General features: G+C 56.2%; 1 protein-coding gene across 6 annotated transcripts in view; it reads right to left on the reverse strand.

Moving 5' to 3' along the window:
• Positions 1-643: 643 nt before the first annotated feature.
• The window catches only part of PLCB3 (phospholipase C beta 3), a 59330-nt gene continuing 36567 nt past the window's right edge, over positions 644-23406 (reverse strand). For 5 of the 6 annotated variants that reach the window (XM_053277911.1, XM_053277910.1, XM_053277909.1 and 2 more), the window contains 28 exons: positions 22982-23035; positions 22076-22151; positions 20961-21061; positions 20053-20219; positions 19741-19887; positions 18468-18625; positions 18049-18131; positions 17832-17916; positions 16509-16692; positions 16016-16123; positions 14955-15019; positions 14026-14122; positions 12953-13037; positions 12396-12520; positions 12132-12286; positions 11215-11376; positions 10403-10502; positions 9633-9737; positions 8520-8611; positions 8272-8407; positions 7273-7308; positions 6775-6958; positions 6058-6214; positions 5364-5440; positions 4458-4547; positions 3590-3647; positions 3173-3259; positions 644-1679 (listed from right to left, as the gene is read on the reverse strand). In XM_053277911.1, coding sequence (XP_053133886.1) covers positions 1515-1679; positions 3173-3259; positions 3590-3647; positions 4458-4547; positions 5364-5440; positions 6058-6214; positions 6775-6958; positions 7273-7308; positions 8272-8407; positions 8520-8611; positions 9633-9737; positions 10403-10502; positions 11215-11376; positions 12132-12286; positions 12396-12520; positions 12953-13037; positions 14026-14122; positions 14955-15019; positions 16016-16123; positions 16509-16692; positions 17832-17916; positions 18049-18131; positions 18468-18625; positions 19741-19887; positions 20053-20219; positions 20961-21061; positions 22076-22151; positions 22982-23035 — 3139 coding nt within the window. In that variant the 3' untranslated portion in view covers positions 644-1514. The remainder of the gene's footprint in view (positions 1680-3172; positions 3260-3589; positions 3648-4457; positions 4548-5363; positions 5441-6057; positions 6215-6774; positions 6959-7272; positions 7309-8271; positions 8408-8519; positions 8612-9632; positions 9738-10402; positions 10503-11214; positions 11377-12131; positions 12287-12395; positions 12521-12952; positions 13038-14025; positions 14123-14954; positions 15020-16015; positions 16124-16508; positions 16693-17831; positions 17917-18048; positions 18132-18467; positions 18626-19740; positions 19888-20052; positions 20220-20960; positions 21062-22075; positions 22152-22981; positions 23036-23406) is intronic. The other variant, XM_053277912.1, reaches the window with a different exon arrangement.

A 23406-nucleotide genomic window follows, 5' to 3' on the forward strand; every position in this document is an offset into this window, starting at 1 on the left:
GCAGTTCAGTTTTGTAACGCTTCGGATCGGCACCGGCCCAGAGCCTGTGGAAAGAGGGGAGTCTCAACTCTCCAACAAGGAATGCAGAAACCCTGCTCTTCAGGTAGAAGGACGCAGGTGTGCTCGCTCCCTGGTCGCATCTCCAGGTAGGAGGGATGGAAAGGAAGACCTCTCTCTGTCAGAGCTCTCCTCGGAGCTGCTGCAGGGTTAGGGGGCAGAGGTATGGGGGAGCAACAGCGGGCACCCGGAAGAGACGAGGGCTAGCCCGTTGACACGCCGGCATCCGGTTCCTGCCCCTCTTCCCGATGTCACCCAAATCCTTGGTTTTTTGCTGTGACAGACAAACACACCCACCCCTCTGGAAACGTACACGCGACATCGAAGGCTTGAAATGTGCTCGGAAGTGGAGACTGCTTGGCCCGGGGTGCCCAGAAGTGGCGGGACGGCAACTCCCGTCACCCCCAGCCACAATGGCCTTTGGATGATGGGAGTTGTAGTCCAACAACATAAGCACAGTACGCAGCACTAGGAATCCTTTTGCTAAAGTTGGAGAATCAGAATGAGCCGTCACCAACTGCCGGCGCCTCCTGCCACGTCCCCTGTCCTACCCCCGAACCACCAAAGACCAGAGGACAAGCAGAAATGTACCGAATTACATGTTTATTATTCATGTTTTTTAAAAAAGGTAAGACACGAAAAAAATTACATCCAGGGGAGTGTGTGTGTGTGTGTGTGGTGAGCAGGAGTGTGGGGAGAAGCCATCTCCTCCCCCCACTACAACCCTGCATGGGGCTGATTGGCCCCTCCTAGCCTGCCTCGTCCCCCAAAGTGACGAGGGACCCACCAGGCACACCAGGCCCAGAAAAGCCGCTTCCGCCCCAGCCGAGCAGCCCCTCAACCCTACAGAGTGGCTCCCACCGTGGACTGCAAGAGGAGGGGACCCACTGACTGACCCCTGGAGAGTGGCACTGCCCCACAGGTCTCTCTCTATGGCACATAACGTACATTAAAAAACAACAACCATTAAATTAAAAAATAGCCCTTTTTGTTCTCATCTCATCTCTGTGCGGCGGAGGGGGGAGAGAAGAGGAGGTGAATGGGACAGATTCCACACCCCCCCCACCAGTGCCTTGAAAAGCCGCTCAGTGCCGGAGGGAGCAGGTGAGGGCCCCCTTCCTGCTTCCCCCCCAGCCCCCCAAGCTCCAACGCAAACTCAGACGGGGAAGAAAACCACGACAGTTAGTTAATTTAAAAAAAAAATCAGTTTAAAAAAATAAAGCATTTGTCCTTAAAAAAGAAAGGAAGGAAGGAAGAGAGAGAGAGAGACAGAGAGAGACAAGTGCCTTTAGTGTGTTTCTCACAGCTCTGCCCGCTCGTTGCTGGGCTGGCGAGGGGAGGGGAGGCCCACGGAGGAGGCGTCCCCCCCCGCCGCGCCCCCCCCGGCTCCCTCCCCCCCCCAGCCTCTGTGCCGCCGCCGCCGCCGCGTCCACCACCAGCACCGCCGCCTCCGGGTCTCACAGCACCGTCAGGTCTTCTTCGGCCGAGGTGGAGCTGGCGTTGGCTCCCGGCGGGTGCCCGTTGCTGACGCCTCCGTCCAGCTCTTCTTGGAGGTAGCGGCGGATCTCCTGGGGCAGGGTTTGGCCCTCCAGCTCACACTCGCGCTCCAGCTGGGCGGCCAACTGCGGGGGGGGGGGCATGAAGAAGAGAAGGGGGGTGAGAAGGAGGCCTCTCCTCTCGTGACACAGCTTCAGTTGTGGCAACCGGAATCTCGCCGCCTCGGGCAGAATCGGGCAGGGCAGGGCCGTTCTCAACCTGGGGCCCCCCGGAGGAGGCTCTTGCTGTGGCAGCCCCACAACATCCGGGGGGGGGGGACGGACTCCAGAGTCGAGCAAGCCTGGTCTAGGCAGCCAAGGAGGTTTCGGAGCCGGGCGTCAATGGGAACTCACAGAGCAGGGGAAGCCCTCAACCATCTGCCGGGCGGCCTCTACCCGGCATGGACACCCCTCCCCACTCCACCCCCACAGCCGGGGGGGTGGGGTCGGTGGTGGTCCGTGGGGAGGGGAAACAGGAGGGCCAACGGGGCAGCTTCAGGTGGGCGGACACCCCGGCGGCTGCTGGAGGAACCTTCTGCTGCTTCAGCCCTCTTGAGCTCAGCAGGTCTATTTGTAAATACATCAGAGCGAGAGAGAGACCAGAAGCCCACAGCGCTTCTCCCTCCACAGGATGCCAAAATCCCTCTGAAAACCTCTCGCCACTCAAGGAAGTGGAGAGCATAATTATTTAAAAGCAAGCGTGAGCCAGCAAGCCGCGGTGGTAATCAGGGCAGGCCTGAACGGGGCTGCCAGCTGCGACTGAAGCGATGCCTGGAGCGGACAGGCCCCCCCGCCCTGCCCCACGGCTCGGTCCCATTGCTTTACTCGGCTCTCCAGCCCTTCAACGCTCCAGGCTTCCTTTCAAGAGTCACCGGGGGACGGATGCCCATTCCTAGAGACTCCACGCCAGCCCTGGAGGGTGGGCAACCTGCCTACCTCACAGGGATGTCGCGCGGGTGACACAGAGGGGAGAACCCTGTATGCTCCTCTGAGCTCCTTGGAGGAGTGACGGTAAGGCCGCCCCACTGAGACTGAAGCTACTCCTGGGGCTATCCGCCCCGCTCCGACCCCAGTATTTTCACCATCTCAAGCCCTTAGCAATATCTCCAAGTTTGCTCTCAAGCGTCACCGGGAGAGGGATGCCCGTTCTTGGAGACTCCACGTCAGTCCTGGAGGGCTGGCCGTCCGAGGCCCCAAACCTCGGGCACACCTGCTCCCGAAAAGCCCTCCTGAGCTGAAACACCACTAGAGAGACGGAAGCACACGGCTGCCGGCCCAAATCGGGAGCTGGTTTCGTGGTGGGGGTGCACTTTAGACGCTTCAGTGGACCCAGCAACAGGAGGCCCTGAGCCCAGGGAGACTCGCAAGAAACCGCTCCCTCCCCGGCCAAGCCAAGGCCAGCAGAGGGCAGCCGAGGGCCACCATCTCTCCCGGACTGGGGAACTATTCCTGGAAGACCAAAGTGAGTGCTGGCCTCCGACCAGCAGTCATGTCCCCTTCTCAACCCTGCGCTTTCCGGTGTTCAGCTGCAGCAGAACAAAAAACTGGCCGTGCCCCGAAGCCCTTGCCAGGAGACTCACCCTCGGCTCTTCCTCCTCAATGAGCTGGAGAATGCCCTGGTGGCCCGTGAGGAGTTTCTCCTGGCGCCGTTTCTGGGCCTCTTCGAGCTCCAGGAAGGAGAGAAAAATGAGACTCAGTGAGGATTTATGGACACCATGCCGGGAGGAAGGAAGGAAGGAAGGACGGAAGGAGCGCGCTTCCCAAGCTCAGCTGTTTTGCAAGCGGGGAGAGCTGTCCAACCCGTGGCCAAGCCATTGCCCTGGGCACCTCCCGACCCACGATCCTCAGCTCCCGTATCGTTCTGACATCCTTTCGAGACACCGATTCGTGCCTGGGGTGTGGAGACGCCCATCAGCAGGGGAGAACGATGCCCTTAATCCCCATCCGACCCCAAACCCAGAGCAAGACAACCCGTGGCGGGGAGAAGAGACACTCACCCGGCGAATGGAGCTCACTGACTCTGTGATGTGCCGCTTGTTGATCTCTGTCAGCTCCCTGAGGGACGACAAAGAGGATATCAAAGCAAGCAGATCAAAACAGATATGTGTGCACAGGTGTGTACACACACACACACACACACACACACACACACACACACGAGGACCAGCTGCAAATAGGTCTTTCCGCCTCCCCAAGAAAGAAGTTGGCGTCGTCCAGAGTCAACGAAATGGCCGTCTCCTGCCCAGGGGAGGGGGCCGTAGCTCAGATGTCCCAGGTTCAGTCCTCGGCAGCATCTCCAGGAAGGGCTGGCAGAGACTCTTCTCTGCCCGAAACCGTGGAGAGCTGCTGCCAGTCAGTGCAGACAATCCCGAGGCAGCTGGAGCAAGGACCTGACCGAGTAGGCGGCAGCTTCATCAGTTCACTCAAAGCCGGGCAGGTCTTAGGAACACGGGAAGCCGCCTTATACGGGGGTCAAGTCTTTCATCTAGCTCAGCATCACAATGTGCGCATGCACAGTGGCCACTTCCGGCCAGAGGAGGGACGCGGCCACCCCGCTGGACCGTTTCAAGAGGCAGCGCCGGGGGGGGGGGGATGCAGCGGGAAGGGGGAGAGCACCCTCCCCACCCCCCGCCACTTTCGGACTGGCAGGCGCCGGTTCCGTGCACACCCTGATGTCTCATTTGCGCAAAATGATCCCCATGCCGCTTCCGTGGATTTCAGGAGGGGCTGTTTCCTCTCAGGGATCGCTGGCCCCTCTCTTTTGGTTTTTCTGGGTCTGCGTCTCTGAAAATGGCTTTGGGCTCATAAGGAGACGGCCTGCAGGTGTCCAGAATCCGTCTCCTGCCCGCCTCGCGGGAGACTTACGTGTCCTTTTTGTTCCTGTCCCGCGATTTTGCCTCGCTGATGCTGTTGTGCCGTTTCCGGTCCAAGATTTTCTGAAGCTCCTTCTTCTCCCTGAGGTAAGGAGATGGGGAGGAAGAGAAGAGGGTCAGACAGTAACAAGAGGAGGGAGAAGGATAAATACAGCAAGATCAGACCCGTAAAATGCACACCAACTTTCCTGCTCTTGCTTCCCCGCAACTGGCACTGAGGTAGACTGCGTCTGAGTGTGGCCGCTCTATATACTCGTCATGACTAGCAGCCATGGGCCGACCTGTCTTCCATGAACGTCCCTCCCTCCCTTTAAAAGGCATCTAAGTCTGTGGAGGCGGAGAATCCCACAAATTAAATTCAGCACTGGGTGAAGAGGCCCTTTCCTTTCGCCTGTCCTGAAATATCCTGCCGGTCAGTTCCGGGTGATCTCAGCTTCCAGGGTCTCCAGAAGCAAGAGAAAGAGCGTCTCCCTGCGCCTCTTCTCCCTACAGGCAAATGTGTGTTTGTTTATTTATATCCTCTCCATGTAAACTGCTTTGGGAACTTTTGTTGAAAAGCGGTATATAAATATCCGTCACCTTCGTAAGTTTCGTAAACCTCTATCATGTCCCCTTCCCAGGGAAAAGAGGATTGCCAAGAGGCTGCTGGTGTCCCCCCCTGCAGAGCACAGAAACTGCTTTATACCGAATCAGGTCCTTGGTCCATCTAGCTCAGGACTTCCTGCACTGACAGGCAGCAGCAGTTTCTCCAAGGCTCCAGGCATCCCCTCCCTGGAGGTGCTGGCCAAGGCTGAACCTGGGACCTTCTGCCAGCCAAGCAGACGCTCCTCCGCCACTGAGCCACACCCCAATCCCCAGACCCACACTCCAGCTCCCTTCTGCCCCAGGCAATACTCACTTCTCGCCAATTTCCTTCAGTTTCTTCAGCTGAGCGGCCTGGCAGTCCCGGGCAATCTCTCGGAGGCGCTGCTGGGCCTGAGGAGGGAAGGACAGGGCACTGGCACCGGGATCTGGGCTGGGCAGGCAGCAGGCCCCAGGCTCACCCCCAGGCGGCAGCACCTCTAGCTAGGGCTGGGAAGAGACCCCTGCATGCCTGACACCTGGGAGAAGCTGCTGCCAGTCCGTGTTGGACACTCCTGCGCGAGACGGACCGAGGGCCTGACTCAGTAGGTGGCAGCTTCGTACCGGACACCACAACGGAACCAGGGGAGCAGAGGCACTCCCAAGCTGCTAAAGGCATCATCCAACTCTGGTCCCCCTCTACCTGACAGAAGGACTCGGCCTGCTTAAAGGGGGGAAAGTGAAGGTGTTCAGGGTCCCACGAGAACAGCCGCCTCTCTCCTGCTGCTGCTGCTCCCCTGCACGTGGTGTCCGGAGGCCTCTGAGCCTGGAGGTGGCCTGTAGCCACCAGACTAGTAGCCACGGGTAAGCCCGTCCTCCGTGAATTCGAACGGAAGAGGACAAGGTTCAGCTCTACCCGCTCAGCCGGCCCCAAACGCGTGACGCCTGCTGACCACAAGAGTCCTTGGGTGGCAGGATGCCCAGAGCCCTATTTCAAACTCGCCCCCCACCCCACCTGCCCTTCTGCACACCTGGCGCAGGTGCTCCCGCTTGCAGTCCCGCTCCAGCTGGTGCTGAGCCTTCCGGAGCTGCAGGAGGCTCTGCATCTGCCACTCTTGCAGCTTCGGGTTCTGCCGGGCGGCCTCCCGCTCCTGGCCCGAGCGCACGCTTTCCAGGGAGCTCTGGGACCTGCAGGGGCGGCGGGAGGAGGAGAGTCCGTCAAGCCCACGCAGAGGGAGGAGCCGAGGGCTGGGGCCGGGCCTCTGGCCAGCAGGGCAGCCCTCGCCACACAGAGCTCGGGCGTCCCGTCTCCTCTGCCTTTCCCGAGAAGGTCAGAAAAAGAGCAGGGACCCTTTCTGAGCCGTCGGGGAGGACTGCCCCGGTTTCTGACCCCCCCCAGATTCATTCTCTAGGGAGAGGAGAGCTGGTCTGGTGGTTGCCAGCATGACTTGTCCCCTGAGCTAAGCAGGGCCCACCCTGGTTGCATACAAATGGGAGACTTGATGTGTGAACACCGTAAATATTTATTGATCCCCCTTAAGGGATGGAGCCGCTCTGGGAAGAGCATCTAGGTCCCAAGTTCCCTCCCGGGCAGCATCTCCAAGGCAGGGCTGAGAGAGAGATTCCTGCCTGCAGTCTTGGAGATGCTGCTGCCAGTCTGTGCCGACGATACTGAGCTAGAGGGACCCAGGGTCTGACTCGGTAGGAGGCAGCCGCCTGTGTCCACCCCGGGCGCGCTGGGGCCTCACCCTTCCCGGCTGCGCAGCCGGCTCCGCTCCGCCGGGGACAGCTGGGCGTTCTGCTTCTTGTTCAGGCTGCAGATCTTCTTCATGTGCTTCCTCCGGAGCTCCTTCAGCTCCCGGTACTGCTTCTTCAGCAGCTTGACAAACGTCTTGTGTTGCCGCAGCTCCTCCACAGACTGCGGGGACACCTCTGGGGGCCACAGAACGCCGGGAGATTGATGAGAACCCCCAAAGAGCCCCGAGCCCTTTATATCGTGAGCCGCTGGGACCCTGCTTGGTTGGGGTGCCAGCCAGCCGACGGCTTTGCAGACTGTTTCCCCTCCTACCAACGGAGCCACGCAACTCCTAGGCAAGAAGGAGCTGGGAACCACCCAGCGTGGAGGACACCGCCGAGGCCCCCAGCCGGAGGTGCCTGCCACCCTTCTGCCCCGGAGCGGCCCCCACGGCCCCCTGCAAAGCTGTGCACAGCTGCAAGGGGGAAAGGGCACAAGCCTCCTCCCTTACCTGCCAGGACGGTGGCAATCAGGTCGTCCCTCTGCACTGCGGTGAGGCAGGAGGAGGGAAGAGGGACAAAAGGGGGAAGCGGGTTAGAAGGGGGAGGACACAAGGGGCACCTTGGGTCTCGCTTATCCTTCCGGCAGGGGTCCTGGGGGGAAGAGCATGGCCCCAGAAAGCTGGCCCCGCCCCAGGACAAAAGAAGGGGCAAACCATTCGGCATCCCCAGGCCTGGTCCATCGGTGGGGGGGGGGGGCTGCCTAGGACAGCACCTGGCAAAGGGCAACGCACTGTTGCAGGAGCAGAGACCAGGGGGGAGGACCACGCTTAGCTCAGTGGCAGAGCCCCCTGCCGTGCCTGCAGAAGGAAGGCCCCCCCCAGGCTCACTCCTTGGAGGCATCTCCGGGAGGGCTGGGAGAAGCGGCTCCTGCCTGGAACCCTTGGAGGGCCGCTGCCAGTCAGAGCAGGCAGTAGTGAGCTGGCTGGACCAAGGGCCTGACTCAGTATACGGCGGCTTCCTCCGTCCCCAGAATCGGTCCTGGGTGTGTGTTGAGTGGGCTTCTGCAGGGTCCAGAAGCCGCAAGCAGGAAGGACAGACTGGGGGGCTGACGCCCTGGCAGAACAGGGGCTGGCTAGAAAGGCAGGGGTCCCAGGCAGGGGACCAAAGCAGGGCAGCTGGCCAGGAGGCACCCAGGGAAGGAAGCGGACCCCAGACTTAGCAGGGGCACTGGCTGGCTGGCTGGCAGGGGGGTGGGAAGCAGCCATCTCTGAGCGGGGGCCACGGGCCACGCCCTGGCGTGTCCAGGGAGCTGCCTCAGGAGGAACCAAGCCTGGAGTTCCACCGGGCCCATCTGGGTGGCAAGGCTCCACCCTCTCACCTGGAATGCAGCCCCCCCACCCCGCAGGGCGTGTGTTGATGTAGAAGAGACGCAAGTTTGGGGTGGCATAAAAACATGTTAATTAAGGAAATAAAGAGATAAGCAAACATGGGGCAGCTGCAGGGCTTACCTTGACTGGGGACCACGCTGGGGCTCCGGGTGGGGGCCAGCAGGCTGGGCGGGGGCTTCTGCGTCTCTTCGGCGGGGGCTGCGGACGAGCTGGAGGGGCTCCTGCCCAGACTCTCCCGCGGCTTCTCCGCCCGCTCCTGCCAGCAAGAGAGCCGTTAGTGCAGGAAGGCGGAGTGAGGGGGCCTCTGCCCTCTTCTGCCGGGGGGGGGCCTCCCCTCCTCCCCAGGGGCCCCCTCCCACCCCGCTCACCTCGCTCTCGCCCATCAGGGCGGCCAGCTGCTTGGCCCGCTGGTCCAGGAGGCTGACGTGCTTGATGGGGTTAATCAAAGCATCCGCGTAAGCTGCCGGCGGGGGGGGGGGAAGAGGAAGGAGGAGCTCTATTAAGCAGTGGCTTCACGTATTACGTCCTTTTGCACGTGCATGCAGAAGGGTAGCGTGGGCACTAGTGTATGCACACAGGTACGGACACCGGTACACGGGTATACAAACACACACACACACATATACGAACACCAGGCTGTGCTCTCTCACTGGGCAAGCATCCACTGCTTTCTCCCAGATGGATCTCCTGGCAGCTAAAATCTTCTCGGGGTTTTCTGGCATTTTCTGTAGGGACACCTTGACTGTCAACATCCCCTTCCTGGGAGGTGCCCACTTGGAACCTACTAGTGTGGTTAGAGTGCTGGGAGACCCGAGTTCAAATCCTGCACAGCCACGAGACGCACTGGGGGACTCTGGGCTCGTCGTTTAACCTGCCTCACAGGGTTGTTCTTGTGGGGATAAACATAACCACCTACACCACTCTGGGCTCCTCGGAGAAAGAGCGGGATATAAAACATTTAAAAAACAAACAAAAAGGTCATCTGCCCCAGCTTTGACCCACACTTCTTGGAGGATTTTGCCCCCTGCTTCTGCAAGTGGAGTTGGGATGGGAATCTGTTCTAATCTGCCTTTTTTTGTTGTGGTCTTGTTTCACTACATTCGTCGTGTATTACAGAGATTTCTAATTAGGCCAACAACCCTATGGATTTGTTTTTTAAAAATCAAGTTTTGAAAAGTCTTAAATTCATAAAACGTGCATTTTCTACCCAGGAGTGTGTGAAACAAACTATGCTCCCACCACCTGCCCCCCAAATCTCTTCCTGCTTTCTACCCCATCGAAGTGCATGGACACCTCTGGAGGCTGAGAATCCCACAGGTTAACGAGGCGCTTTGCGAGGCAACTTACTACTACTACGGCTATTTAACTACTGCTCTTCAGCCACCAAAGTTCTCAAAGCGCTTTACACAGAAGAATAAATAACACACCCAGGAGATGGCCCCCTGTCCCGGAAGGGCTCACCATCTAAAAACTGAGCTTACTTAGGTGGTCATCTGGAATATAGTCGTAGGCCTCCGTGTAGACCAGCAGGGCCGGGAGACAGAGCGGCTGGTTGCTCTCGCTGCGCAGGCAGATGTAGTGGTACCCTGTGGGAGCAGGGCCGGGAGCAAAAGACAAGAAGTTATGGAGGGGCAGAGGGGAAATCCAGGAGCAAAAGAACCAGGGGCCAGAGCTTTAAAAGGGGAAGGGAAGCTAGAGGGGGTTGGGTGAGAAGGCATGGCCCTAACATTTAGAACACAGGAAGCTGCCAAATACTGAGTCAGACCACTGGTCCATCTCGCTCAGTATTGTCTTCACAGACGGGCAGCGGCTTCTCCAAGGTTGCAGGCAGGAATCTCTCCCAGCCCTCTCTTGGAGATGCTGCCAGGGAGGGAACTTGGAACCTTCTTCTGTTCCTCCCAGAGCAGCGGCTCCATCCCCTGAGGGGAATCTCTTGCAGGGCTCACACTTCTAGTCTCCCATTCCTATGCAGCCAGGGCGGACCCTGCTTAGCTAAGGGGACCAGTCATGCTGGCTACCACCAGACCAGCTTTCCTTTCCTGGCCCATTTGCACGGGCCTTAATTACAGGTACCTTGGAAGCCACCTTCGACTGAATCAGGCCCTTGGTCCAGCTAGCTCAGAACTGTCTCCCCAGACTGGCAGCAGCTTCTCCAAGCTTTCAGGCAGGAGTCTCTCCCAGTCCTACCTCTGCAGTGCACGGTGGGAGGGCCGCGCGGTGGGGGGGGGAGGCCGGAGGGGGCACCCCTCACCTGAGCGGATGGCAGAGACGGGCAGGATCCGGTGGCCCACGAACTTGCCCCCTTCTTCAAAGACCGCGATGCGCAGAGAGGCCAGCGTAGGAAGCACCACCTGAAAGGGGGGAGAGAGGCCAAGGGCGCATCATTGGGAGCAAGCGTCTGGCGGCTACTCAGGGACGGGCCTTCTCCGTGGCTGCCCCGAGGCTTTGGAAAGCGCTCCCTAGTGAAAGAAGAGCCTCCCCGTCTCTGACCATTTCCAAGAAGTCTAGAAAGACCCATCTGTTGCCCCAGGCTTTTAACTGATATTGTTTTGATTGTTTTAAAGTTGTTTTTAGAAGATTGCTTTAAATTTTCAAACTGTGTTTTAGATTTCTTGTGTTTGTTTTAAACTAATGTTTGACTTTCGCTTTTATCTCAATGTAAACCACCCAGAGACGTAAGCTTTGGGCAGTAGAGGAATGTGTAAAATAAATAGATGAGTAAAAGAGGAGAGCCACCCCAGCAACGCCTCAGTCTCCGCTGTGTAGCGATCCTGCCTCTCGTGTAAAGCACTGCTGAGCTTGGAGGAGGCACCGCCACTGCATGTTGGGGGCACTGACCCAGGCACTACAAAACCAGCTCCAGACCCGTTTAGACAGCCCTGGGCTCCCCACAAGCCTCTCCCGGGAGAAGCAGAGCTGCGGGAGGGTGCAGGGCTCCCCGGGAAAGAGGGCTCCCGCTCCCCTCGCAGACTCCCCTGCCGTCGTGACTCCCGCCACCGCGACAGGTATTTCCACACCACTTGCCCGCAGAAGATCTCAACCGGGGTTGGCAGAGGGACCCACCTTGGGAAAGACAAAAGGGTCCTCATCCCAGACGGGGTTGAAGGAGTTGCCCTGCGACGTCCGCGTCCGGAATTTGCGCTTGGTGTCCACGGGCAGCCCGAACATGTCCACCTCGACAAAGATCCCCACGCGCTTGTCCGACAGGAATTGCCCTGAGATGATCTGGGGGTGGGAAGGCAAGACAGATGGGACGAGGTGGTGGTGGTGGCGGTGTTATTTTTGCAGGGGGAGGAGGTCTACTCTGTTCCATGCGTTAGTGAATTTCTATCCTTTCTTCCCCACAAATGGGGAAGAGGCATACAGCTCCGTTTTAGCCTTCTGTTTATCGTGTCTGAATTATCATCAACCCTAACCCTCACTCTGCTCATCTTCCCTAGTGGCAAAGATGTAGACTGTAAGCTCCTTGGAGCCGGGGACCTGTTCTTTTTGTTGCCTGTGCTGCTCTGAAAGCACCCTAAGTCATTTTAGGCACTGCACAGACAAATACATACCCAAGCAGAGAGACACCTTTTCAAAATGGCCATGCTCTTACATTTAGCAGAGGGGAGAGCAACTGGCCCTCTCCAGCCCCAGAACAGCACCCCTCCAGTGGCTGCTGCTGGTGTCTCCCTCGGGTTTCCTTTTAGACTGGGAGCCCTTTCGGGGACAGGGAGCCGTTTTATTTATGGTGCCCTCCGTAAACTGCTTTGAGAGCTTCGGTTAAAAAGCGGTATACAAATATTCATCGCTGCAGTAAATAGTTTTCTCTTGGGGCAAAGCAAAAGCCCAGCGCCCAGATCCCCACCGTGGCCCACCAGCTGCTTCTGGGAAGCCCCCGGGCAGGGGGTGAAGGCAGGGACCCCTCACTCACTGCCCCCGTCAATCACTTGAATCCCGCCTCTCCCTGGATGTCCCCGTCCGTCCCCCGCCCCTCGGACCTTCACTTTGACAGTGTTGGCCACAATGCCGTCGACGATGCCTTCGGTGAAGGGGTCGAAGAGCTTGTCCTGACGCCGCATGAACTCCGGCTTGAGCAGGTACCCGCTCCGGCGGTTGTACTCGAAGATGCCCAGATTCAGCTGCATGGGCAAGTCTGGGGCAGCAGAGAGAAGCCCGCGAGGGTTGGAGGCTCAGAGAGCAAGTTTCTAGCCCTCATGGTTAGGGTGTGGGGGCGGGGGGGGAGGAGGGGGGGCAGGACTTACCCAGAGACTGGAAATTGAGTGCCACCATCTGACAGCCGGCATTCCAGAAGACCTGAGGCATGTAATTGGAGGAGTCCACCCGGGTCCCTTTGGGGTATATCCGGCTAAGCTGCTTCTTATTGTATCTGAGCAGGGCAGGGGGGCGTTTGTCAAGGCAGCAACAGCACACGGAAGAGGGTCCCTTCTTGCTGGAGCAGACCGGTGGGTCCGTCTAGTCCAGATGCCCCCCCCATGGGAAGCCCCCCAAGCAGGAGAGGAAGGCCCCAGCCCTCTCCCCTCCTGCTGCTCCCCGGCAACTGGCACCCACAGGTAGACTGTTTCGGAATCTGGAGGCTCCATCAGACGCCTCTGGCAAGAGCGGAGGGCACACGACCCTCCTCCCCGAACTTGGCACGTCCCATTCTAGAGCCCGTTTCCCCCTCAGCTAAAAGCCCCGAACGAGTACGGACTGTTCTCCGTCTCTCTCTTCTCAGCCGCAACAGAAGTTCTCAGGGTGGCTGGCATAGCAGAAGCAACAACGCCCACACCCGCCCCCCAGACCTCTGCGGGCAGGATACTCCACAAATTCCATCGGGCTGCTGGTGAGCTGTTCCAGGCCTTTGGTCTCCACGAACGAAGACATCTCGTAGCATTTGTTGCGCTCTTGACGGGAGGAGGACAGCGGGGGGGGGGGGGGACACACACACGGCCTCTCGTCAGTGTACCTCTTGGGCTGCCCGCCTGCCCTGCCCTTCGCCCGAGTTGCTGCCGGCTGCCACCTCCCCCCAGCTCCCCACTAACGCAGAATGGATCTAAGCAGCAGCAAATCTAATCTAAGCAGCAAAATCAAAATCTAAAATCTAAGCAGCAAAATCTAGAAAAATCGAATGTAAAATCTAAAGCGGCAAAGATCTAAAATCTAAAGCAGCAAATATCTAAAATCTAAGCAGCAACAAATCCTGGCAATGGTCGCCTGGAGTGAGTGCGGGGAGTTTCAAGCCTTGGGTGCCCAGATGATGCCGGACTACAACTCCCATCATCCCCAGCCTTTGGCCACGGTGGCTGGGGATGATGGGAGTTATAGTCCAACAGTGCCTGGGCTCCCGAGGTTGAGCAGGCCTGCTCCATCGGACCTCGCAATCCCAGGAGACCTCTGGGGAGGGAGAACCGCTCTGGAGTCTGCAGAGGTAGGGTCGAGATCAGGGCTGCTGAACTTCGGCCCTCCGGCAGAGGCTGGCCTACAACTCCCAGAATCCCTGGCTATGGGCCGCTGTGGCTGGGGATTATGGGAGTTGTGGGCCACAGCGGGAAATGACTTGCCTAGCAAGCATGAGGTTTGCCGGTTCGAATCCCTGCCGGTTATGGGAAACACGTACATCGGGCAGCAGCGATACAGGAAGATGCTGAAAGGCATCATCTCATCCTGCACGGGAGGAGACCATGGGAAACCCCTCCTGGAGTCTACCAAAGGAAAACCACAGGGCTCTGGGGGCACCCGGAGGAGTCACCACCGACTCAACGGCACACTTTGCTTTAGCCCACAAACTGCCGGGGGCCCCAAAGTGGAGCAGGCCTGGTCTAGATCCTGCCGCCCATCCCCACTGCCCAATATGGGGTCTGCTGGCCCTCAGATGCCCCCCCCCCCACTCACTGCTGGCCACCTCGAAGGACTTGAACTTGACGGGTTCGATGTAGTTCACCAGCGTGGACATCTCTTCCGTGGCGTTGACTTCGCTGCTCGCTGTGCCCTGCCAACAAACGAGGGTGGGTGTGTGTCCGTTTTGCCCAGGCAAAGCAGCAGCTGAAACAACCAGCCCGCCTGCCCAGCTGCTGCCACGAAGAGCGCAGGCTTCCGCAGAGCGCGGCGTTTCCCCGGCTTCTCGCAGCATCAACGTGGGACATGACCTTCCTGCCTGGGCTCGCCTCTCACAGGCGGCCAGGGAGAGGTGGAGTGCCGGGAGCTAGAGCTGGTCTTGTGGCAGCGAGCATGAGTGGGCCCCGTGGCTAAGCAGGACCTGCCCTGGTTTGCAATGGGATGGGCGACCACAGGAGAGCACGGGGGCTCAGTGGTAGAGGCCCTGCCTTGCACGCAGAAGGTCCCTGGTTCAATCCCAGGCAGCATCTTTGGGGTGGGGGGAGGGCTGGGAAAGACCTCGGCCTGAAATCTTGGGACAGCTGCTGCCAGTCAGAGCAGGCAATACTAAGCTAGACGGGCCAATGACTCGGTACGAGGCAGCTTCCTACGTCCCTATGAAATTTTGCTTTAAGCGTCTTACCCCTTTACACCCCAATCCTCCTCCAAGGAGCTCAGGGTAGCACACGTGGTTCTTTCCTCACTACTCCCCCCACTTAACTTCACAACAACCCTGTGCGGTAGGTTGGCCTGAGACAGCCCAAGCCGATGCGACGTCACAGCTGCTCATGCCAGTTCTGTCCGATGTAAGGTTTTTTTTTAATATGCTAGTTTTAAATTTCTGATTGCATTTTTCTGTTTTCTTCTGTCTGTCGCCGTGAGTGCAAGTTTACAGAAAAGCCAGGTCTCCATTTCTTACACATACACACACACACACACATCCCTACCTCGTCTGTGGTGGGCTTCTTGAGGTCCGGCTGCTCCTCTTCCTCCTCACTTTCAGCCTCGCGGTCTGGACGAGGGGAGAGAGGAAGGGGTTAGAAAGCCAGAAGGTGCATGTCGGGGGGAATCCCTCCTAAACTTGGGGGAGGCAGGGAAGAGCGTCCATACTAATTTTTAAAAAACTATTATTTACTTATGTATTTAACAAATGTGTACACCACCCCACAACCGAAGTCTCTAGGCAGTTTACAGCATAAAACATTTAACCGTAACAACATATAAAAACCAGATTCAAATATCCGTAAACACACTAACTAACTAAAAACCAGTCAAATACGATGATGGTGGGTTTAATAGTGACTCTTCTCCACGGCTACACCTCAGAGAAACTTGGGGAAACTGTGTGATCAGGGCTATTCTGGCGACCAAGACTCGAATTGAACAGAGCAGTTCGATTCGGTCCCTCCACCAGCCACAATCCTCGGAATTGCCACCTTGACCTGAATGACACAGGTATAACTTTTTTTTTTTTTAAAGGGGGTTGTCTTAAATTCAGAGTTGTCTTTGATTTGGCTAAATACAGTATACAGGGCAGGGTAGAGAAGCTTTTTTGTTTCGCGCTCGTATACTTTTATTCTTTCTGTATTTTTACATTTTAAGTTGCGTCTGTGAGCTGTGCTTCTCCCGGCCCCTTCTGGGGCCAAAAGGTAGGGCACAAATGTTTGAATAAAGACACAAAACCAGGCAAGGTAAAGTGGCATAAAATGGGCGCAGGCCTCCGGTGGAGGTGTGGGCTCAGACACCCGAAGAATCACAAGATGTTCAGAGTAAGGCAGCCCTCAAAGATTTGACGAGTGTCTCTCACAATTCTCTCTCTCCGTAATTGCATTTTGTGTTTGATGATGCCAGGGTGATTTTGGATTTTCTAAATTTAAAAATCAAGGGTAGGGTTGAATCCCGAAAAACACTCCTCACCGTTAACTCAGCATACCCCCTAGATTCCTTGCAACGGTGAAAGAGACCCTTCCTTACTCCTCTCCTCATCCCCTGCCACAACCAAACTCACCAATGGATTTGCGGGGTTCCACCAGCTTTGCAATCCTCTCCGAAGACTTTTCCTCACCGTTGGTTATGATGGGAGGAAGCGCCTCCGGTGGTTCTCCAAAAGCAGAGCCTGAGGGGGCAAGAGTATGAGGAAAGATTAAGAAACAGCAGAGGATTATGGGAGCTGTAGTCCAACGAGGGACCCCCTTGCTGTAGAGCAGGGACAGACAACACCATTGTCTACACCCCCTATCATATCCCCACCACAATCAATGATGGCGGGTTGATGGGAGTTGTAGTCCAACAACAGAGGGCCAAGGTTGCCTGCAGTGTTCCCTCTAACAGGGATTCCCAGATGTTGCTGACTACAACTCCCATAATCCCCAAGCAAAGGCTGTTGCAGCTGTGGATGCTGGGAGTTGTAGTCAACATCTGGTTGCCTACCCCTGCTTCAGAGGGAAGATTTGTTTGTTTTTCATAAAAAGAGAGAGTCAGAAATGCGTCCACACACATACCCAGCGCGGGAGACCCTGGCTCTCCTACTCCCGAGGAGTCGCTGTAGGAGCTGGGGGTCTGCTCCAGCAGCCGTTTCCGCACACTGCCCTCGGAGCCCTTGCTGAGCGTCCGGCGCTTCTTGTTTTTCACCAGGATCCGGCCCAACAGCTCCTGAGGACTCGGCAAGGCCACGCCAGGCTGCAGCTGCAGGCAGAAGAAGGGGAGAGCTGCGTTCGAAAACTAGCTGGACAAACAGCATGAGATCTTAGCTGAACTGGAATTCTCAGGGGTGCCGGCACCTCGGAGACTCTCCAGATCCCGAACCGGAATTCTCCACTTTTTAAGAGTTGAAGTTTCTAGCCCTTAAGGTGTGCAGACAGCATTCCACCCACGGGCCCATCCAGCAGCGACGCTGCTCTCGCCTTCCTGCCTGCAACCTTGGAGAAGCCGCTGCCAGTCTGTGTAGACAAAACTGAGCTAGATGGACCGAGGGTCTGACTCAGTCTAGGGCAGCTTCCTATGTTCCAGTGATCTGGCCAAGGAGAGGAAATGCACTGGAGTGACTGACAGCCACTGTGACATCATTTTATCTTTTAAGGAGACAGACTAAAACCCTTGGGCTGGGTTCCCCCATCACTGGAAGGTCAAGCAGTCTGTTACCAGGGCCTTTTTCGTAGTGGCATCCCAGCCTCTGAAAACATCCCTAGAGAAGATCACCTCTTATCACCATGGCCGCTACTGAAGCGCCAGGGAAAGACCCGTCCTGTTTTCCCACGCTTCTCATGATCAGCCATGGCTTTTATGCCCATTTATGGCTTGTGGGTTTTATCCTGCGCTGATGGCTTTACTGAGCATTTCCTCATTTTTGTGAACCCTGCTGCAAACCACCTTGTGCATTTTATGCAATTTATTTCTTATTACATTTATTTATTTATTATATTTTTATGTGGTAAGCAATAGCACAACACCAAAAACAAACACCATTTTTAAAAAAATAGAAAAGTGTGACAGACATTTCTTAACTCAAGAAACATTCTCCTGCTTGGGTCCCCAGATCCTGGACTACAACTCTCATCATCCACACCCACATCGGCAGGGGATGGTGAGAGTTGTAGTCTAACCTCTGGGGACCCAAGATTGAGAACCCATCCCACCGCCTTATCTGGGTTGTGGTGGGGAGGGGAATCTGCCGGCTGGATGGTGTCATTGAAGATTACAGATACTTTTTCTTTCCTTTTTTAAAAGAAAGAACCCCCCTAAATACAGGAAGATGCTAGGACCGGCTGCATCCCCACCCAGCAACCCTGCCTGCCTTTGTGCATCAGCTCCTCCTGGGCACACACCGGATATTTGTCGAAGGGATCGATAAGCAGCGCCTCGCCAAAGATGCTGCGACAGTAGTCCGCCATCTTGACCTGCTGCTTTGCCCTAGGACCGACAACACAGAGGGAAGAGGACCGGTGAGGAGGGTCTCTGGCCTCTCGCGCGGGCCGGGGAGGAGAAGAGAGCAGAGAAGAGGCAGCGCCCCACTCCCAGCGCCTGGGCACAGCGGGTACTCACGAGTCGACGTGGTTCTCGAAGGAGAGGATGACGGGAAAAGGCGAGGTCTTGAAGGCGCTCTCGGCGATGGCCTCGATGACTTCCTGGGAGGGAGCGAGGGGAGGGGTCAAGGGACCAGGAGGGAGAGGGGACCTTTTGCCGGGGGGGGGGGGGCAGGTTTCAAGACTGGGGATGGGGCCGCAACTCGGCGGAAGGGCCCCTGCTTTGCACGCAGGAGGTCCCCAGTTCCCAGTCTCCAGCAACACCTCCATGAACATCTGGGCTGCTGCCGGTCAGTGTGGACAAGACCGAGCTTGAGGGACCAAGAGCGCTGCCTAGCTCAGGCTCCGAAGTCCGGCAGGTCCCCAGCCCCTCCTCGCCCGCCAGCCAGCCCCCAAGGACTCGCTGGCCGGCACCATCGCCGAGGGAGCGGGGACTACCTTGAAGGGTATCTCCGTGGTCATGGTGAAGCCGTGTGTGATGAAGGGCTCCTCGTCCTGGGGGCGCCCCTTCCAGCAGTCAAGTTCGATGCAGCGGCAGCCGGTCAGCAGGACCTGGCGGTACATCTCCACCGAGGAGTTGCCGGTCAACTGCCCCGCTGGGAGGAGAGAGGCAGGGACGTCAGGCAGGGAGGGAGGGAGGCGTCCCAGACCCCGTGCCCCGCCTGCACCCTGGGGAGGAGGCGCTGGGCAGTCACCCCTCGCCAGCCGCGGTTTCCCAAATCACCGCTTTGCGTATCCGTGACTGGGAAATCGTGACTGGCCCCGCCAACTGCAACCTGAGTATCCACAGTTTGGTGAGGTTTTGTTTTGTTAGTGATTTGGGATTCCCCACCACAATTCGGGGGGGTTCAGAGGTTCAATCCACTCATTCCTCTTGCTGACTCTGCCAACATCTCATGATTTAAAGTGACTTTTGAGTGGTTTGGAGGGGTTCAAAAATGCCTTCGAGCAATTTTGTTTTGGGAGGGGTTTCATAGTTTTCCAGAGGTTCAATTTGCTCACCCCTCTTGCTGATTCCTGGTGATTTTAGGGGGTTCTAGGTGATTTTTGGCCATTTCCTCCTACTTTTTCTTTGATTTTTCGGTCTTTTTGCGACCGCAGTCCCCCTAACCCCCTTTCCCCCACTGATTTCAATTGCTCGCCAACTGTGAATTTGCCAATGGTGAGGTTTTGCAGGACCCTCGCGGTTGGCAAGGGATGACCAAAGTCCAACAACACCTGAGGACCCAAGCTGGAGGAGAGCTGGTCTTGGGGGAGTAGGCATGAACTGCCCCCTTAGCTAAGCTGGGTCCACCCTGGTTTGCATTTGGATGGGAGACTATATTGAGTGCTGTAAGAGATTCCCCTTAGGGGATGGGGCCACAGAACGGAAGAGTGTCTGCCTAGCGTGCAGGAGGTCCCAGGTTCAATCCCTGGCAGCATCTCCAGGTAGGGCTGGAGAAGATTCTTGCCCGAAACCTTGGAGAAGCCGCTGCCAGTCAGTGCAGACAAGACTGAGCGAGATGGACCAAGGGTCTGACTCAGCAGAAGGCAGCTTCCTACGTCCCGATGGAGTGGAGTGACGAGGCAGACCCTCAAATCCCCCCACCCCGTAAAGCGGCCTGCCAGCCAACACTCCTGCTGCAGACGCCACTTTGGCCACTCCACACCTTTTCCCTCTAGGGCAGCGCCCGGCAGGCTAGATCATCTCCACCTGTTCCCACCGACCTACCCGTGAGGTAGGTATTATGCGAGGAGTTGATGAAGTAGCTGCTGAGGGGCTGGGTCATGTCGTCACTCAGGTCCAGCTTTTCGGGGGGCACGATGGCGTTCTCCTCACCCCCCAGGTACCGCCCAAACCCTTCCATGGACATCTGGTCTGGGGGAGAACGGGAGAAATGGCAGCGGGTGAGTGGAGGCAGGGGAGAAGAGGCAGGGGAGAAGAGGCAGGGGAGGGGAGGGATCTAGGGGCCCGCCTCCTGCCCGCAAGCCGCAGCCTTGATAGGGGCCCCCCACCCACCCCAGGCTCGTGAGGGGGGCTCACCACGCTGCTGGAACTGCTGGTTGGGCTCATACTTGTCAATGAGCAGGCGCACCTGGGCCTTGGTCAGTGGCGGGTAGAGGACCTCGTTGAGACGGGGGTCCCTTTGCTTCTGGTTAATGAACTCCATCAGCTGGTCCAGACTCAAGTAAGGTTTCCCTTTAGCTCCACTGGGTAACAGAGGGAGGCAGAGACCGCAGCAAGGGTGGTTAGTGCAAGGAACTGGAAACGCACACACACACTCATCAAATCACCACCAAATCCTAAACATAAATTCTTCTTAGAAAGATGGCTGCCATTTTGAAGTTCTATTGAATCGCCCCAAAGGTGCATAATACAATACAATGAATATTTGTATGTTGCTTTTCAACAAAAATTCTCAGTGCGGTACACAGCATTGTATCCAATACACATAAATGAATGAATGAGTGAATGAATGAATGGACCAGAAAGATTCAAAGTAAAATTTACTAGTCTGGGATGACAGCATTTAATGCATTTTTAATTTTACTGTATAGAAAATACCACATCTATTTTTTTTAAATGCATGTTAGGGTGTTGTGCACAAAATATTGGATAACGTTCTTTTAAGGTTTAAAATAATTATGTTAATTTTAAAATATGGCTTTTGTGCTTGTATCGTTTCTGTTATACTGTACTTTGTGGGGGGGATTATATATGTATATATTCTAAAAGGTCAACTGGCCTTCAAAGTTTACGATCAAACACAAAATAAGTGTTGACGATTGTGTCTTGTGTGCAGCCAATTTGAAAATAAAGTATTTTGGGGGCAACACAGTTCCACACACTGCACAATTAAGCCGAAAAAGTTATGAGTGAGCGAGTATTCAAGAGGCACACCACAACACCTATTAATACAACCCCCTTCCCATGCCAAAGACTTTACTCACATCTCAAGCAAGATTTTGTCTATGTCTGGGCGAAGGCAAAGTTTGTTGAGGAAGCGTTCAAAGATCTGCAGAGTAAACTCGTCAGGTTTGATGGACTCGCTCTGGGGGGTTGAGAGAGAATTTTTAAAAAGATATACATTTTAAAATCAGAGGACCACAAGAAGACAAGCTGAAGGTGGTTCGGGAAGTCAAATCCAGAAAGATACCATTAATTTATGGTCATTTTAATCTGCTTTATATGATCTTTTAGGTTTTCGCTGCTGGCTGTTTAGATTGTAAATTGCCCTGAGATTTTTTTAATAGGATGGTATATAAATGAAAGAAAAAGAAAGGAAGGAAGGAAGGAAGGAAGGAAGGAAAGGTCTGGCTTGTTTTAATGGTTTGTTGAAATCTTGACAGCATATCCAGCTGCAGCAAAGAGAAACACCTTCTTCAGCAACACCGCCTAATTACTGTATGTTGCAGTCTACTGGCGGGTGGCTTGACCTCTCCAACTGCGCACACACGCACGCACGCACACCCCACGGCTAAAATATAAACTGAGGATTAAGTCAGGCTGCAGTCTCCCATCCATCTCCCGTGCGGTATGAGATGATGCCTTTCAGCATCTTCCTATATCACTGCTGCCCGATACAGGTGTCCGGGAAACACACCGGAGGGGATTCGAACCGGCAAGGATTCGAACCGGCAACCTCTGGCTTGCTAATCAAGTCATTCCACCCACCCCAACACTGCTAGGGTGGTCCTATTCTGGCTTTCCAAATCTGGGTGCCTAATTTGCATATTATGTAAATTGGCTGGAAAATCATTTCTGAGCAGAAGGACAACGGCATGTTTTACTCCATAACTGCGCTTCTACAAGTGCTGCAGCTTAGCTTTTTTTTTTTTTAATGAAAAGCTGAAATCCAGGCAATCTGGGTGTGCTATGCCATCTTAAAATCCGGGTGAAACCCGAAATTCTGGGGGCGGGGGGGGGGCAAGGCAACTCTACAGCCTCGTTCCGATCGTGGGCCAGGCCTTGCTTGGGAATTAGCAAGACAGAAATCCAAGGACAGACGGACGGACGGACGGACAAGGAGGGCTGGGGGAGCGCAGGAAAGCAAGAAAAGCAATACCCTGTTGAAATTGAGGCCGCAGGACTCCAGGGCGGTCTCCACCCGCTTCTTGTCGGCTGAGAACATCTTGAGGATACTGTAGGAAGAGGCAAGATGGAGTATCTGGGTCAGACCGGCACAGCCGAGCAAGGCGGGGCTGTTTCTACCCACACGTCAGAAGAGCAATGCCAGCATGGCCTACACCAGGACTGCTTAACTTCAGCCCCGCCCCCCGGTGCCGTGGGGCTGGACTCCCAGCTTCCCAGCCACAGCAGCCAATGGACAGGAATGATCGGGATCTCAGGCCAACATCTGCAGCAGGAGGACCACCAAAGGTGAGCAGCCTTGGTCAGGAGATGAGCCCAGTCGTGGAAGGGTTTGGGGGTGGGCAGGACGCAAGGGCAAGCCGGAAGGAACCGGGGTGTGTGTGTGTGTGTGTGTGTGTGGGTGTGTGCGTGCGGGGGAGGGAGAACCAGGGGGCTGACGTTGCCCCACTGCAGATCCCAAACAATCTGAAGGCGATCAAAGGGGACAGGAAGGAGAGCAAGGGATATTCCAGGGCCTGGGTGCCGATAAACGACAGAGCAACGGAAAAGTCTTCCCGAGGATAAACACAACAACAGCTCAAGATACCACTTTTCGACAAACGTTTCCAAAGCGGTTTACACAGAGACATGAATGAATGAATGAATGAATGAGATGGATCCCTTTCCCCCAAACAGTTCTAAAAACTGTGATGGAGGCAGGGGAGCGGATGCCAGCCGGGAGAGCCTTCCTTGTGACGTCTGCCAAGGGAAGCTGGGAGTCTCTTTAATTAGGAACGGCAAACGCTCCCCCCCCCCGCCCGCCCCAGGCCAGCCATGCAATGGGGGGCAGAAGCGGAACGCAACCACGAGGAGATTTGAAGGGGCAGGAAAACGACCTTACTTCTTGACAGGGATCCGGCCGTCCTGATTCAGCTGGAGTTCCAGCCGCCTGTAGCTGTGGAGGCAAAACTGCATGTTACGTACAGGGCAGAGCTGGGCCGTGCCCTGCCTCTCCCCAAACACGGATGCATCTTCCTAGAACTCTGAAAACTGTAATGGGATTTTGGTTTTTCCTTGGGAACCTCCTGCCACCCCACAACAAGCAGGCCAATCCGCTGAGAGGGAGAGCTAGTGTCTAAGCAGTCACCTTCATGGAGGACGAGTCTGTCTAAGGCTACCCATCCCGACGGCTATCGGCCACCTCCAGGCTCAAAGGCAAGAGGTCTCCGAATCTCACTTGCAGGAGAGAATCAGCAGGAGATGGGGCATGTCCTGCTTGTGGGTTTCCTAGAGGCATCCGGGGGGCCACTGTGGGAAACTGGAGGC

This window comes from Hemicordylus capensis, chromosome 14 (assembly GCF_027244095.1).
Source record: "Hemicordylus capensis ecotype Gifberg chromosome 14, rHemCap1.1.pri, whole genome shotgun sequence".
NCBI lineage: Eukaryota > Metazoa > Chordata > Lepidosauria > Squamata > Cordylidae > Hemicordylus > Hemicordylus capensis.